We start from the raw sequence: 15,903 nt of genomic DNA, 5'->3' as shown, positions 1-15,903 counted from the left end.
GACCGTTCATTTTTACGGCCAGGGGGGGGGCGGCAAAATCTTGTCGCCGATGTTCAAATAAATATTGAACCCCCTGCATTTTCGTGAAAAAAGATGAAACCCCCCCCCCTTTGTCGGACGAAAAAATTTGATGACCCCCCCCCCCCCCCGGCTGAAAAATAACCAAAACCCATATGTCAAATTTACCCGCACGGTTTGGATTTGAACTCCGGTACGCGTCGCACTTTATTTGTGTAGCAGAGATGCCAGTGCACAAACTTCTCAGCCACATCCTTGCAAACGTCTGTTAATTAGGACAACTGTAAGGCAATTTTTAACTTCATTTCCATAGGCCTAGACAACTTATGTCCATGGACATTGTATAAAGTAACCTTTATTGGAGTGGTTCGCCAAAGGCAGCCCTCCGGTTAAGAGGGTCATGGGCCATTACGTAAAGTCAACTTTATTCTAGTGGGCCACAAAAGGTGGCCCGCTGGTAAAGAGGGCCGATCATGGCCATTGCATAAAGTAAACTTTACTGGACAGGGCCGCTGAAGGCGTCCGGCCGTTAAGATGGTCATGGGGTATTACAATAAAGTCAATTTATTGAAGTGGGCCGCCTCAGGCGGCCCGCCGGTAAAGAGGGTCGATCATGGCCATTGCATGAAGTAAACCTAATTGGAGTGGGCTGCCAAAGGAGTCTGCCCGTTAAGAGGGTCATGGGTAATACATAAAGTATATTTATTGTAGTGGCCGCCAGAGGCGGCCCTCCGGTAAAGAGGGTCGATCATGGCCATTGCATAAAGTAAACCTAATTGGAGTGGGTTGCCAACGGAGTCTGCCCGTTAAGAGGGTCATGGGTAATACATAAAATGTATTTATTGTAGTGGGCCGCCAAAGGCGGCCCGCCGGTAAAGAGGGTTGATCATGGCCATGGCATAAAGTGAACTTTATTTTAGGTATTATGTTTTTGAAAATGTGGTGACCCCCCCCCTTTCCTACCAGTAAAAAGCGATGACCCCCCCCCCCCCTTCGCGGATTCCAAAATTTTGATGACCCCCCCCCTGGATTTTGCCGCCCCCCCCCCCCCGGCCGTAAAAAACTGAACGGTCCGTTAGATAGTTGCCGAGAAAACCAGTGCTGTGAGTACCACATAACTATAAACCTTTCTCAATAAAGGTACCTTCGGGCTGTCACTGCATTGATTTTACGCAACCCTTTCGGCACCTTAAAGGAAACAATTTTTGGGTATTTAATGGGGAGGGGGGATAACGAAGAATCAACTGCAACTAAGATACAGTAACGATTTATAAAATTTACCAGGATAAACCGTTTCCAAAAATTCTTATTGAATGATTTGAAGAACGTCCTAAATCCACATTTCGTTATTCATTGGTTTTTGAGTGCTAAGGTAGTTCGCGCCTCGAAAGTGAAAGATTTAAACTTTTACTCAAAATTTTCTCAAGCAAACATTCAATCATTCTATGTCAAAATCAGGAAAAATCGGAGGGGGGAGTCACAGTGCAAATATGGTGCGAGAGGAACAAACTGCCAAATATTTACCGATATTTGAAATTTAAAATGGCCGCCATCCCTGTGTTATCTCTTGGGGAAAATAAAATTCCGGATTTTCACAAAACTAAACATATGAAAACTTCACATACTCCATAAAGCTTCAAAACGAGTCTCTACATGGTAGGCCAACAGAATAATTGTAAAAGTTAAAAGAGTCTGAATAACTGTCTCCGAGGTTCATTCTACCATAATGTGCCCACTTCAACAAAGTACCGGAAGTTTATGATAGCGATTCTATAAAGACTGATTGGATGACCAATGTCAACGGCCACTTCAATATGAGTCAACTGAATGAACGGTGTTTGTTGTTATCTTCCACCAGATTCCGGTACTTTGGTGGGTAGAGCGACATCTACGGCGGTTGTTCTGGCAGTTCTGCTCTCTGCGGCCTTCTGTGTTGCTTCAACATGTAATGCACAGGAGTGCAGTGTCGCATCAAGGTGTGAACAAAAAACACTGGCACAATCCCTGTCAATTTTGTGCAGTCATGCGCTGGCGCAGACACAAATACATGACGACAGTAATGAGTTCAGTAATCATAAATGAAAAATTTCGGTTATTTTAAATCAATAATTTACATTTCGCGAAGGTAGCAATTGCAAGAAAGTGCGCCGCTCTGTCAAAGCTGTTAACGGTTATTCAGACGATGATTCACAAGCTGTCATGGAGGACATCTCTCTCTCTCTCTCTCTCTTCTCTCTCTCTCTCTCTCTCTCTCTTCTCTCTCTCTCTCTCTCTCTCTCTCCTCCTCTCTCTCTCCCCCCCCATTGGGATATCTGCAAAAGTGCGATCGTCGTAACTTAGTATACATTGGGAAAGATTCCCCCCCCCCCTGCATGTCCGTGTCAGTCGACAAAATGTGAATGAGGCAATCCATCGACATTTGTGATGTAAAATAATGCTCAGGTTATTTTTTCAAGGCGTATTATGCCTTTAAAAAATTCGTTGTCTTCAAAATTAATCTAAAATAAAGACTTTCCCTAATTTCATTTTTTTCTGTAAGATGTTATACTGTCATTTCCTACGTTTTTCTCACAAAGAAGCAGCTATCATATATAGAAGTTGATAGTTCTATGTACTATTACGTTTATCATTTAAGGTACACGGTCACCGTAAATTTGCACATTTCATATGTGGTAAAGGGGCGGGGCTTAGCGTACTAGTATTATAGAAATAACGGGCGACGCGCTGACCATTAACGTTTATTTGTGGGCAAGGGCGAGAGGAAAGCCAAAAATTAACGGGCGAGGCTTGCCGAGCCCGTTAATTTGGCTTTCTTCGAGCCCGTAGCTGTTGTTTCCTTTTTTTGTTTGTCGTGTCATCGATAACCACATGTTATCGTCAAAATCCTGTTTTTACAAGACTTCGTACATTTGCATGTAAGTCTGCAGTACTGTTAGCCTTTGAAAGGTTCAGATTTAAAGAACCGTGTAAAATTAGGAAGAACTCAAATCTTATCGTGAACAGCAATTTGCCGTATCATGAGAAAAGGTGGCTAGACAGGGCGGAACCCACATCCAATATTAACAAATTGTTGCATTTCAGCAGTAATAATAAAGATATTGCAATACAATTTTTTTTTGAGTGTTTGTACTATATATTGAACTTTTTAGAAAATGATATTTCTTATCAGTGATGGGAACTTTGTACACTTTCAATATTAATTGTCATACTTTTAATATTTGGCACTGTTTCCAACAAAAATGAATTAAACAATATTGTTTTCCAACTGTTTGGATTGTGTACAGCTCAGAATTATCAAAGTCTGGCTCCCTTCCTTACGTGGCCACTCGTAATGTGACAAAATAGATCAAATTGTCAGGCTCTTTTACATTGCCTTAATGAGTATATGGCAAATCTGTGCCCTAGAATTTGGTACCAGCTGCCCTTAAACGTAGTAAAAATGTGGCACGTGCTTGAAAATAGTTGTATTATATTTTCCCTGCAAATTTTGCACCAGATGCATGTACATCTATAACCTTGTTGATATCTCCATCGTCACCAAGGCTGTGATTGCGTGTTTGTATTGGTGTCTGTTATTGTAATTTAAAGTTCAAGTTATGTGTATGAGGCAAGTTCGATGCGATGAAATTAAGACAGTTGTTGCATCATCATGTACCAAAGATCAGGCATTATATTACCATGCCTTGCCCGTCGCATTTTGATTGGTCGAGCTGAACCACGTGACCGACCACAAATACACAGTAATGGTTTGTTACATGCACGTGAATATGAATAATAAGATTAACAACTCAAAGTATCTTAACTTTACACCTCAAACGTAAATCATAATCAATCACAAAATAAAATGGAGCACTTGTAGGTCAAGTTGAGATACTTTTTCTGAAAACATCTCCGGATTTGCCAATTTTTACAGGGCACGTGACAGTGCGTCGCGTATTGCTCAGTACGTTTCTGGGGCCCAGTTGTCGTTCGCTCCTGAAATTTTCGGAAATTTGACGGTTTTCTCCGGTTCGCTGATAATATAATGGAAATAACAGACTCCACTCTGAGACAGGATGGAACAGACAGGACAGACAGACAGGCAGAGATTCATGTCATGAAAAAAGACATGCTAGGGACTGGGCAGAAATTACAGGGGGGAGGGCCGGTGTTTTTCAAAATGATGCTGCGCGAAAAATAGTGACCCTTCAAAAGTGTTTGCAGGAGTCGCACCCCCGGCGATAAATGTCCGAGATGTTTGTAAAAATTGTCCATTCTAAAAGTGACGCAGTATACACTTCCCTGTGTGAACTCACGCAAAACCCTGGTACAACTCACTGACGCAAATATGACCTCAGGTATGCATTCAAGGATTTTGCTGCTTTTGGCTGTGACCACTCTGTCGCTGATCTCTGCAGATAACGAACCCAGGGTTGAAAAGTCAAACAAGTCATTTTTCAACGTAAGACGCCAAGAAAACGGTGAGGGATCAAGCCTTGGTCGTGCCAAACGTTCCTCCGACTTCACTTCGAATGAGATCAGCACCATGTTAGCACGGCACAATTATCACAGAACAAACGTCAACCCCACAGCAGCCAATATGAAGTACATGGTAAGAGGTCCTCTCACTGAAACTATGAACTTGTATACAAGAACTGCATGTATACTACAAAAATGCAATCTTTTTAGAGCTGATCTATTTTGGCAATTTTAATACTTTAAATGACGCAATTTAAAAAAGGAAAACAAATAGCGGAAATAAACATGAACAGAAATATAAGCTTACACTCTGTCAGGAATACTTGTGAATTACACACAGAAAGTGACACCGAAACTAACATCGAAACAGACAATTGTTGGTACACAATGAACATTCGTGTACTCAATCGACAAAACGTTGTAACTCAGCTATAGATAGACTAAGAGGTATTTCTTCGTATCCGGACTGTCACAACCCAACACACAGTAAAGGTTTGTTTTGCATGTAGCTGGATATTCCAAGTAGGGCAATAATGTTTCCAGAGGTATCCAGGGTAAACACTGTCGAGAATTATTTTTCACAATAATGACACTCTTTCCAAATGATATATGCAAAATCTAAACACAGTAGACAGAATTCCTATACCCTCTTCATGTTGCTACATACAACGGTTACGACTAGTGGTCAGTGCGACCACTTCTGTATGCTAACGGCTGTATCAGGGACTCAAGGAGATAAGGGCTTGTCGCGATGACTACATATAGCTTTGGTCTAGCATTTTCAAGCATCCATGTTGACCTATTGGCATTGCATGTACACAACTTTTCATGTAGGCGGAACATCGTTAAAATATGTTGAATAATACTGAAGTAAGACAGCGCATTAACTCGAATTGTTGACAGTTTTATCGATAAATTAGCCGTTGTTTTGTTGCCACTGTCGTCGTCACGGTTGTTGAGTAACCGTGTCAAACTTGCCCCCGACTCTTTCATGTGTAGTTAACAGCTGTAAAACGGAGAATTTTCTGCTCTTATCCTCTCGCCAATGCACTTCATTGAACACAACATGTCTCACAACCCAACACCATAAGAGATATTGATCAATTGAATAGATGTCGAAAATTTCCAACACAGAGGCCTTGTATGAATATGTCATGAACTTAAAGTGACTCGTGTAAAACAATTATTAGTCAGTTTGATTATCCTTTAGTACTGAGATCTCTTGAAAAGGAGGTAATTATTCTGACATTTACACTGCGTGGAGGGCGAGTCTGCAACAACATTTCCAATGATAAAATAACGAATGCACATGTATGTACTAAATTTGATATTGAACGATTGCTGATGTGTCGGATTTCTCCCAATACTGTATCACTAAATATAGGACTTTGATGAGTCTCGCCATTCACGATTATTTAACGGCGATCGTTGTGATGTCACGTGTTGATCGACTGCTGTGCACAACGACAATTTTCTCAACTCGGCTTTGCAAAATCACATCAAAACTGGGGTATAAGTTTCGAGACTTTGGCGTAAGGCAAGCGTTCTTTAAAGTTGCACGTCTTTATTGCCCGTCTCCTGGCACCACATCACGAGTGGGATGACATTTCCCAATCACGAATCCGCAGAAAACTGACCATGAACACTCATGACGGACAGAAAGTCATGGAGAAACGTTTCAATCCATTCCAAGGAAACCTGACTCGTCTTCAACTTTGAAAATATGTTCTGTTTTGTAGTGTTTATCGGTAGTTTGCTTAAAGTTCCACGATATCAATGTTGCAAGTATAATGGCATTGGAAGACCTTTGTACGGAGATATGGTATCGATGCTGCAAGGATTTAGCAAGATCTAATTTATGCAAATTAAGGGCAAAGTTACCATATCATGCGTATGCTCATATAATTGAAAAAGTGAAGATAAATGATACAAACGAAATATAAAGTAAATGGATTGATATTGTTGATATAAGAGAATGTGGAAAATTAATTATCGCTAAAATTGAACAAAATTAAGAAAATTTCTCGCCTCGATAATTTTCACGGTTACTCCCCCTATTTGATACAACAAAACAAATTTCAGGAAAAGAAAATCTAAAACAGAGCAAAATAACCAATTTCATATAACAAGTCGAATTATCAAGCCATGTCAAATTCTCGTATCGGTGCAATTATTATATACCTGGCCGTCTTCCTTCATACAGTTTTCTGAGAAAGAACATTTGTAATTTCCGCGAAGTTGGCTCGTCTGCCTTATGGCAAAAGTACTCGACCACAAGGCTGACATGGAACTGTTCTTGGACGAACGGTAACGAAGACGCCGCGAGGGCAACGCGCAAACAAAACAATGTGCTTATATAGTCCTCGGTTCGATCTTTATGGTCTCAGAGTTAACATTACAGAGAATGTGCAGAGCTCGGCCTGTTATTTATGACTGATCTCTGAAAGTTGCACGGGGACATTAATTTCAAAAGTTCTCTTGTTATCAAGCTAAAACAATTCGTTTGTTTTGTTCGTTTTTGTGTCTTTGACTTGCAAGAAATGAGTAATACAACATTTGCAAAGGTAAAACTGAGTTACTTAACAGAAAAATTAAGCAATCAGAAAAAACTTCAAACCTTTCTAAAAGTACTAACGAAAGTTTCTTTTACAGTCATGGGACGATGACTTGGCAGCTATGGCTCAGAAATGGTCCGAAGAGTGTACGTGGGCACATGGTTTCCCGCCAAACATCTCCCCATTTCCCATTGTTGGTCAGAACCTTTGGCTCGGCGGGCCGTACTCCCCTTCGGACTGGATCGACGTTGAGGGCGTGGTGGATAGTTGGCAAAGCGAAGTGAGTGATTATAATTTCGACTCAAACACGTGTTCCAAGGTGTGCGGTCATTACACCCAGGTAGGTCACAAGTTTAACTGCTGTGTGCTATCTTTGTGCGAAGCTTTGTGTTACCACAGACAAATATAGACAGACTGGAAACGCGGCATGCCTTTTGTTCCATGGTCGTCTCGGTTGACTATTGGCTTTTCATATTAAATGAGCTTCAAAGGTGTTAAACTTTTTGGAGGCTCTGTTTGTGGTTGATAATTGCACAAGACTATGCGAAAAATACGACGAGATGGCATCGTACTCTGCCAGTCGTGTAGCAACCATAGTTACTTTGTGAGCTCTCAGGCCAGAAACACTGCTTCATGCCAATCAAAACATAACACGCCAGCAGTTTCATGAACAGGTCCTTCCTTGACACACGTGTAAAAGACGGTATGGCTGACCGTAAACCATTGAGTAAAACCAGACAGTATCGATAAAAGACTTTCAAATTTGGTTCAAACACACTCAGTATATATTCATAAAAATATGATAGGAATTTTTAAAACGGTAAAACTCACTTTCGTGAAGCTCAAAACACTCCCGTTTTCGCCAGCACGTCAATTCTGCTCAGCACCACACGACAACAACAAAACAAACTTTGCCGAACATATTTTCGCTTAACAATTGGCGAAAATCCGAAAATTATCGAAGGATGCATGGTCGGCACTCTTCGGAAAAGAGAGGCGAGAGCAACCTGAGGCGAGGCGAACATGGATGGGTTACGTAACCGCTTCACGCCTTAAAAAATACCCGTTGCGAGTCTGTGTATGTTTGTCTGTGGTGTTACGTAGGTGGGACGGAGCTGAGACAAAAATAGAAATAAAATGATAATGTAATCATCCATAATCATGAATTAAGAAGGTTTTCGGTTCATGAATTTGACCGATTACCATGGCAGATTTCAAATTTACAGGAACTTCCCCAATGAAAGCTTATCGTAAATCTATGCAAATGTAAAAGTCACGCTACTGATCGGCCGTGTTTGGTCCCAGAATCCAAATACTTTGCCATGTTTCAGGCGTTCATTGTCACTGAATCTTGCGTTTAATATCTGTGAATATATAGCGACTAAACTTGAGTAAAAAATAAACTGAAAAAATGATCCGTTTTTTGGGCGGAGAATGCATATGTTTCAAAATGTATTTCCTGTACGACCATTTGACTCCTCGAAAGTGCCCATCATGATTATTCAAATTTATCATACAGTCAAAGTGTTGTTATGAGAATTCAAAAACTCCCGCCCATTGTATGCAAATGGCCGCGTCATCAGTAATCCCCTATTGTGCGCCCACGGTCCTGTAACTTCCCGTTTACACTGTTGCCGAAATTTGTCGTGATTTTACAGAAGATGGCGATCAGTTTTACAATTTATGCCAACAAATTATAATATTGAACTATTTCTTTGAAGACCAGCCATTGGAACAAAGTGTATAACTCTTAACTTTATTCACAAGTGAACATATACCTTATTGGCGCGTTTCGTCGATTTCCACATTTCCTCTACAGGTAGTGTGGGCTTCGTCTTATGCTGTTGGATGTGGCATCGCACACTGCCCGACGGTGACGTCATCGCGCACCGTGAACGCCTTTCTAGTCACCTGCAATTACGGACCCGCGTAAGTATAGAGAGATTTGCGGGCATGAATTATTTGTGACGTTTTCAATAATAACCCCGAAAGTTTACCCGCGCTCGGTCACTTTCTTTACAGCTCGACATACTAATTACGAATTGGACGTGTAGCATGATTCGTTGCCCGTCTTCCGGTCGAAGCAAAATTTAACAACCATAGAAAATGCCACAAATTTAAAGTAACAACATCGAATATTATATTAGAAAATTATCTTAAATTTATTACTGAATCAGATGTTATTATTCAACTCATTCGCCATGCCCTTATTTTGAAATAAGAACCATATTCTATCGGTATTGGGTAATGTAATCCTCCCTGAAGAAATGCAGACTTCTTATATAAACTTTAATCTCTCATTTAGCTGTCACTTGTGATTTGTATTCCGTTATTTTTATTCTGATTGTAAATTGCAATATCTTTCTCTTCTTCCCAAAAACGCCATATGCATAACTTTTCTGAACAGCCGTTGCCATTTGCGTACCGGCAAACGTTAGTGATATTTCAGTCCGTACCAGATTTCATTTGTAAAACACCGACTTTGCATATAGTAGTGTGCTGGAGTAGCTAACACTGATCAAATGAAGAAAACTAGTATTTATTGTAAAATTACATTCTTGGCAAGCATATAGCCATCAATAGAGATCAGATACAATTTATGCAATAAATAATATATCGGAATGAGCGCAGAAATTTTAATATGTACGTGCTTTTGACGTTTCACAGAGGAAATTATCCGAGACGGCCGTACACAAGTGGAACTCCATGTTCGCAGTGCGATGTTGAATTAGATAGTTGCCGAGAAAACCAGTGCAGTGAGAACCACAGCACTACAAACCGTTATCAAGGTACGTTCCCGGTGGTGGCAGTCCCCGGGTTGGTGGGTACCCATGCGCGTTACCAAATTCACGGAAAAGGGGGTGTTTTTCTTCAGTCATCTCGGAGATTCTAGGTCCGTGAAATCGAGAAAAGGGGTACTTTTTCAGAGTAACCTCCGAGATTAGGGGTAGTCCTTTCATAATCTCCCTAGGACACTAAATCTGGTCTAGTCTCACTCACAAAGAAAATGAAAAACAGTACCGTACGTTTGTATGTACATATGACGTATACATGCCCATCACTTAGGGTCCATCCCCCCTAAATCAAATTTAGATCCAAACAGATCCAAACGGATAAGGAAGACGATTGTGTATGAATGTGACTAAAATCAGGTGAGGACAAACATTTGTGATGTATGTACATGTATACAAAGTCAACCTCCAGAGTCAACCTTGGAAGTCAACATACTAACCTCCTAGATTTCGAAAATAAGGGTATGTTTTTTGCAGCTAATTTCTCCCAGTTTTGCCAATAATAGGGGATGTTTTTCTCAGAAATATTCTAGGAAAGGGGGTACTTTTCAAACTTGGGTAAACAAGCATGAGTACCCACCAACCCGGGGACTGCCACCGTCGGTGGTACGTTCAAGTTGTCACGGCAATGATTCGTGTGATAACCTGTTCGTTTCCTTGGAGGAAAAATATTGCATAATAAAATGGGGAATATATGAGAGAATAGATGTGATCAAGATACGGGAACGATTTATAATATTTTCCGTGACAATCCGCTGGTAAAATTTCTCATTTACTCATTTTGATGAACGTCAAAACGTCGCTCTCTTTGTTTAGGCCAAAGTAAGTAAATTCTTTGTTTTGCGTCCACTCAAATTGGGAAAAGGTACGCGTCTAAGCGGCTGAAAAACACACACAAGAAAATTAACACAATGTAATTTGATTGCAGCAAATAAAAAATTGTAACAAAATTTTACTTCAGAAAAGCTAAGCGGTCATGTCCTAAAATTTCCTATTCAAATACACTGTGTGTGTTTTTCATGAAAACCTTAAAAACCTATGCGGGTGGGGACGCAAAACAAAGAATTTAATTACTTTGGCCTTATTGGCTTTGGATGTTATTTTGTCAAAATAAAGTATCCTACGTTTCTGATAGCGATGATATAAATGCTAATTTTACATGACAAATATCAACGACACTTCAACATGAGTCGACTGAACGAACGGTGTTTGTTGTTGTCTTCCACCAGATTCCGGTACCATTCCGATGGGTAGAGCGCCATCTTTTCTATTGGCAGTTCTGCTGCTCTCTGCGGATGCGGCGGCGGTGTTCGGTATTTCCTAATGCCCAGGATCTATAGGAGTGTCGGCAAGGTGTGGAAAAAATGCACGTATTTTGTTATTTGTATGCAAGAATGAGCAAATGCATGCCCAAACTTATCTGCGAGTGGACGGTAACAGCATTAAGTTCGGGGGTCACATACAGGACAGACAGGAAGATGTCGGTCACGTGTATCAAATAAAAGTCATTCATTTCCTTATTGCGCCGAAAAGGGCGCCGCCATACAGCTACAGTAAATCTGCTGACGTTCAATAAGTACACATGGTTAACAAGCCTCTCTTACCACACAGTGATATTACAGATTTACAATTATTGCCCAGCTTCAGAAGAAGGTCCCTAGGCGAGACTTCTTTCTTTTGCACACCAGTGTTTTGGATGTAAAAGGAATGCTTGGGATTTCCCAAAATAAAAATTTATTGTACCTCAGAGGGCCTGGGGGTCACGTAATTCGGTTACAAAGTTGGTCGTCAAAGCTTGGGCAATATCATTTCTTACAACATAAACAGTATAAAATACAATAAATCTAAGTTTTCAGAAGTGGAAATACTCAGGTTGTATTTTTAAGGCGTATTGTGTCTTAAGAATATTTAAACGAGTGGCTATCTTCAATATTGATTTCATATTTGTATATTATTTGTAAGTTTAATACTTTTGTTGCCAAAATTCTCTCGAATAAAATAATTACAAAAGTCGATAGTTCAGTCTTCTATAATGTTTGTCATTAATGGCAGTCCATGTAATAAAAAAAATTAAGAAACTCACTTTATTTGGAAAAAATATAGTTTCCTTTTCATTTGTCTGTTTATTTAGTGTGTCATAGACAATATCCTTTCGTCAGAAATCTGCGTCGCAATGCTTCGTACATTTGCATGCCAGTGCCAGTCCGTGTTATTATTGGGTTGACAAAAGTTCAGAAAGAAGACCTTTATAATAATCAGAAAGAGCTAAAACCACATATAGCGAATACAATTGTAAAGGTCGAAAGTTGTTCATGTTTTACTAAAGTTGATAAGCCCTCGATCCAAATGAGTTACTGCACAATTTGATTCTGTTGTCTACAACAAAAAATCATCTTGTCTCCGGTTTGGTACACACACACCCTTGACGTTGCAAGAGCTATATCTGACGTTTCTATCGACAGTAATCTGAGTAACTTTCTTTTCAATGGCGTAAAAACTTACCGTCACATTGATTCTGACACCAAAGATGGCTTGTGGGTGAAATCATAGTTTTAAAGGGTAAAAAATGACACATGTGTACGACATACTCCATATAATTAGCCGACGCAGCATGGAGACTACGATTTCTGTGAAGTATGTACACCGAAAATCCATATCGGATTTCGAACATCTTCTGTCTGTGTGCGATGTGTATTTGTTTTTGATCTGTGTGATTTCTTTTGCTTTTTTATTGACATCACGAGAAATACTCAAGAGTTCAAGATATATAATTGCGCCCTCTTTTGATCAGAACAGACATCTACTTATTGAGTACTGTTGCAGGAACGGTTATTTTTGCAATATAAGAAAAATTGACTTAAAAAATATAACATTATAAACATAAGAAAATTGACTCGAAAAAAATAATATAAGAAAATTGACTCGAAAATTTTACATATACATATTTCATCATAATTTGGACAAACATGAATAAAATTGCCTCTAGCCAAGAGAAAGCAGGTTTTGCACCTAGGCCAAAGTAATTAAATTCTTTGTTTTGCATCCACTCTAAATGGGAAAAGGTACGCGTCTAAGCGGCTGAAAAACACACACAAGAAAATTAACACAATGTAATTTGATTGCAGCAAATACAAAATTGTAACAAAATTTTAGTTCAGAAAAGCTAAGCGGGTATGTCCTAAAATTTCCTATTCAAATACACTGTGTGTGTTTTTCATGAAAACCTTAAAAACCTAGGCGGTTACGGACGCAAAACAAAAAATTTAATTACTTTGGCCCTATTGAATAAGTGCTTTCAGAGCAGAAGATGTTTTGCAAAATTCCTGATAATTTATTCAAACCAAAATGGATCATTCTAGGTAAGTTGACACAACTATAAAGGTTATTTGGTGAGACGTTTAACCTACAAATATGATAATATCGCTTCAAAAATTTAATCATATGCAATTTATTTCTTCAATTTAACATAGATGAAAGATGTCATACCTATGCATCTACAAATGAAATTTCAAGGCTGATAGACGAAAACCTTTCAGAGAAAGGAATAGATCCTAAAAATTACAAAAATGTTAATTTTATTCATCGTTTGTCTTAATCTGTATAAGATTATCCTTAATTACACTCAACCAAATTTCTAAGCTAATGTACAAGTTTAAGAAAATAAGCCCGAGAAAAAAGGGAGGAAGACATAAGCAAAATGTTTAGCTGATTTTAAATGAATCTTTATTAAGGCATCCCTTAGTTAAGGTATTAGTAACAAATATAGAAATTGTTTGACTCGTTGTGTGTGGTGAAGTTCCCCATACCACAAGTTCTATAAACGCTTCATCTTGCCGTCGTTCACCAATCCGATACACATACGGGAAATCGTTTTTTTTTTCATATTGCACCTGTTCCTAAGGGCATCAGAAATGGTTCAAACGTATCAAAATTGTCGTACGACAGGGCAATATGGCTTCTTGTACCTTCTCCTGTCGGTCCCGCCTCTCCCTGCGCCTATAGTACACATTTGTCCGACTGAAACGCTGAAAACGGTAAATACATACATACGTACGTACGTAAGTACATACATACATACATACATACATACATACATACATACATACATACATACATACATACATACATACATACATACATACATACATACATACATACATACATACATACATACATACCTACATACATACATACATACATACATACATACATACATACATACATACATACATACATACATACATACATACATACATACATACATACATACATACATACATACATACATACATACATACATACATACATACATACATACATACATACATACATACATACATACATACATATGTATGTACGTACGTACATACATATGTATGTACGTACGTACATACATACATACATACATGTGCAGCTGTTTTCTAAATTGATTGCATTATTTGTGGATGAAAATGAGTATCTCGATAAGTTGTATTTTGGAAATTCTATTACAAAGTGAATTTAGTCCTCAACTAAAGACTTACAATGTTTGTAGAATCTTTCATTTGCAGGAACTTTTGGAATTGACCTTCTACTAAATTCTATTTGAAGGTTGTGATCCGAAATTTAGTTTTGTTAGCCACTTTTTGATGCTGTGCACTGCTGTCAATTCAAACTTGAAATTTTGTTTTCTAACAAAGTAAAACACATTTTTGCCCATTTTCTCACATATTTGCCCCCCAAAAAATAGTGTTAAAAGGTTTTGTCTTTGCCAGGAATATGACATTTCCCAACTTCATTATTATCTTCTAGCTTAAATTAGTTACCAGGTTGTTTACAATTCTTGCAGAGCTAAAGCAACTAAGTACTCCACAGTCTAATAGCTTACCCAGAACTTTAATTTTTCTGAAAAATTTATTCCAATGTCAACACTGACCTGACCTTTTCTGAAAGATAAATTTATTCCAATATCAATAACAAAGCAAGTCAAATCTATAATTATATGTATGTATGTTAAGTAAACAAAAACACAAATGAATGTTAAGTAAACAAATCAAATGACAGAGTTTTCACTAGGATATCTTACTGGGCAGAATTTGAAAGTACAGAAGAGGCTGAGGGGGAAAGTGGCAGAAGGGTATTGTCCCCTCTTTGCGTGGAAAATCTTGAGAAATTGATGCGTGCGATGGCGCAGTGTACTTCAATCTGAGAGGTGTTTTCAATTTGTTTTTTACAAAGTAAAAAGTGTTAGAACACCCCGAGGGGGGCAGCACAAATAGGGGTGTCCCCCTCTGGCATCAAAAAATTTTGAGAAATTGATATATACAATAGTGCAATATGAGAGGTGTTTCAATTTCATTGGCACCAAAAAATTGAGTAAACCCCCTTCTTCTCTCCACTTTTTGAGCAACCCCCGGCAGCTTTCAATTTTTTGAGTGACATCCCTCAGATTCCTCTGAACCCCTCCCCAGGCCATAAATTATGACGGTTCCCTTAATTTAAAAGATGAGAAAGGAAATATCAATAAATTAATATCATTATAGGAATGTGTTCAAGGCACATCCTTTGCCTTCTAACAAGGTTTGAAAACCTGGTCATAAAAATTTCATCTCACTTCATCTTATCAATAAAAAGCATTTTTTTGTAGTGGCCCTGTTTCCGGCAAAGAACCCACTCAATAAAGCGCCCTCAGCGGCGCTTCATCCAGTACGATGCTGAAGTTGGACTCGGTTTCGGATTCGACTTACTGAGAACACTTTCATATTTCCAGCTTACTTTATTATTTTTTCCAATGGATATGACAACTTCTGACACACAGAAAGATATTTTAACTAGATAACTTGAATAACCATTGCAGCATGCATTTCATGACATAAATTTTTTCGCACATAATCTTAAGTTCGACCGCCAGCTAGCATATTGATGTTTAAAGAATGTACAGTAAGTTTTGGATCGGGTAAATGTCTTGGTAAACCAGCTTTTAAACAATCGAAATAGATATATCTTTAACTTTGTAAATACTGCTTTTCTTGCTCAAGGTTGTCAGAGCTGCTGATAGCAATGTTGCTGTCTTTCCATTTAAATTGATAATCAAGTTTGTT

At 38.8% G+C, this 15,903-nt stretch overlaps 1 protein-coding gene across 2 annotated transcripts; it reads left to right on the top strand.

Moving 5' to 3' along the window:
• Window positions 1–4,276: 4,276 nt before the first annotated feature.
• Window positions 4,277–11,914, top strand: LOC139132486 (GLIPR1-like protein 1). Of its 2 annotated transcripts, none has more exons than XM_070698815.1 (5): window positions 4,277–4,609; window positions 7,129–7,371; window positions 8,851–8,960; window positions 9,699–9,820; window positions 11,053–11,914. In XM_070698815.1, the coding sequence occupies exons 1-5, from the start codon at window positions 4,346–4,348 to the stop codon at window positions 11,145–11,147; spliced, it is 834 nt and encodes a 277-aa protein (XP_070554916.1). In that variant the 5' UTR covers window positions 4,277–4,345; the 3' UTR covers window positions 11,148–11,914. The 2 variants fall into 2 exon arrangements, with proteins under 2 accessions (XP_070554916.1, XP_070554915.1); XM_070698814.1 differs by having other exon boundaries at window positions 4,295–4,609; window positions 7,129–7,375; window positions 8,855–8,960; window positions 11,053–11,269.
• Window positions 11,915–15,903: the final 3,989 nt, after the last annotated feature.

Source organism: Ptychodera flava, chromosome 5 (genome assembly GCF_041260155.1).
Source record: "Ptychodera flava strain L36383 chromosome 5, AS_Pfla_20210202, whole genome shotgun sequence".
In the NCBI taxonomy this organism is placed as follows: domain Eukaryota; kingdom Metazoa; phylum Hemichordata; class Enteropneusta; family Ptychoderidae; genus Ptychodera; species Ptychodera flava.
This window is presented reverse-complemented; position numbering and strand designations above follow the sequence as displayed.

Excerpts from the sequence above, each read along its gene's own strand:
- LOC139132486 (XM_070698815.1), top strand. The coding sequence starts at position 4,346 with ATGACCTCAGGTATGCATTCAAGGATTTTGCTGCTTTTGGCTGTGACC. Across the intron at positions 8,961-9,698 it reads ACCTGCAATTACGGACCCGC|AGGAAATTATCCGAGACGGC; the intron begins GTAAGTATAGAG and ends GACGTTTCACAG. Across the intron at positions 9,821-11,052 it reads CACTACAAACCGTTATCAAG|ATTCCGGTACCATTCCGATG; the intron begins GTACGTTCCCGG and ends GTCTTCCACCAG.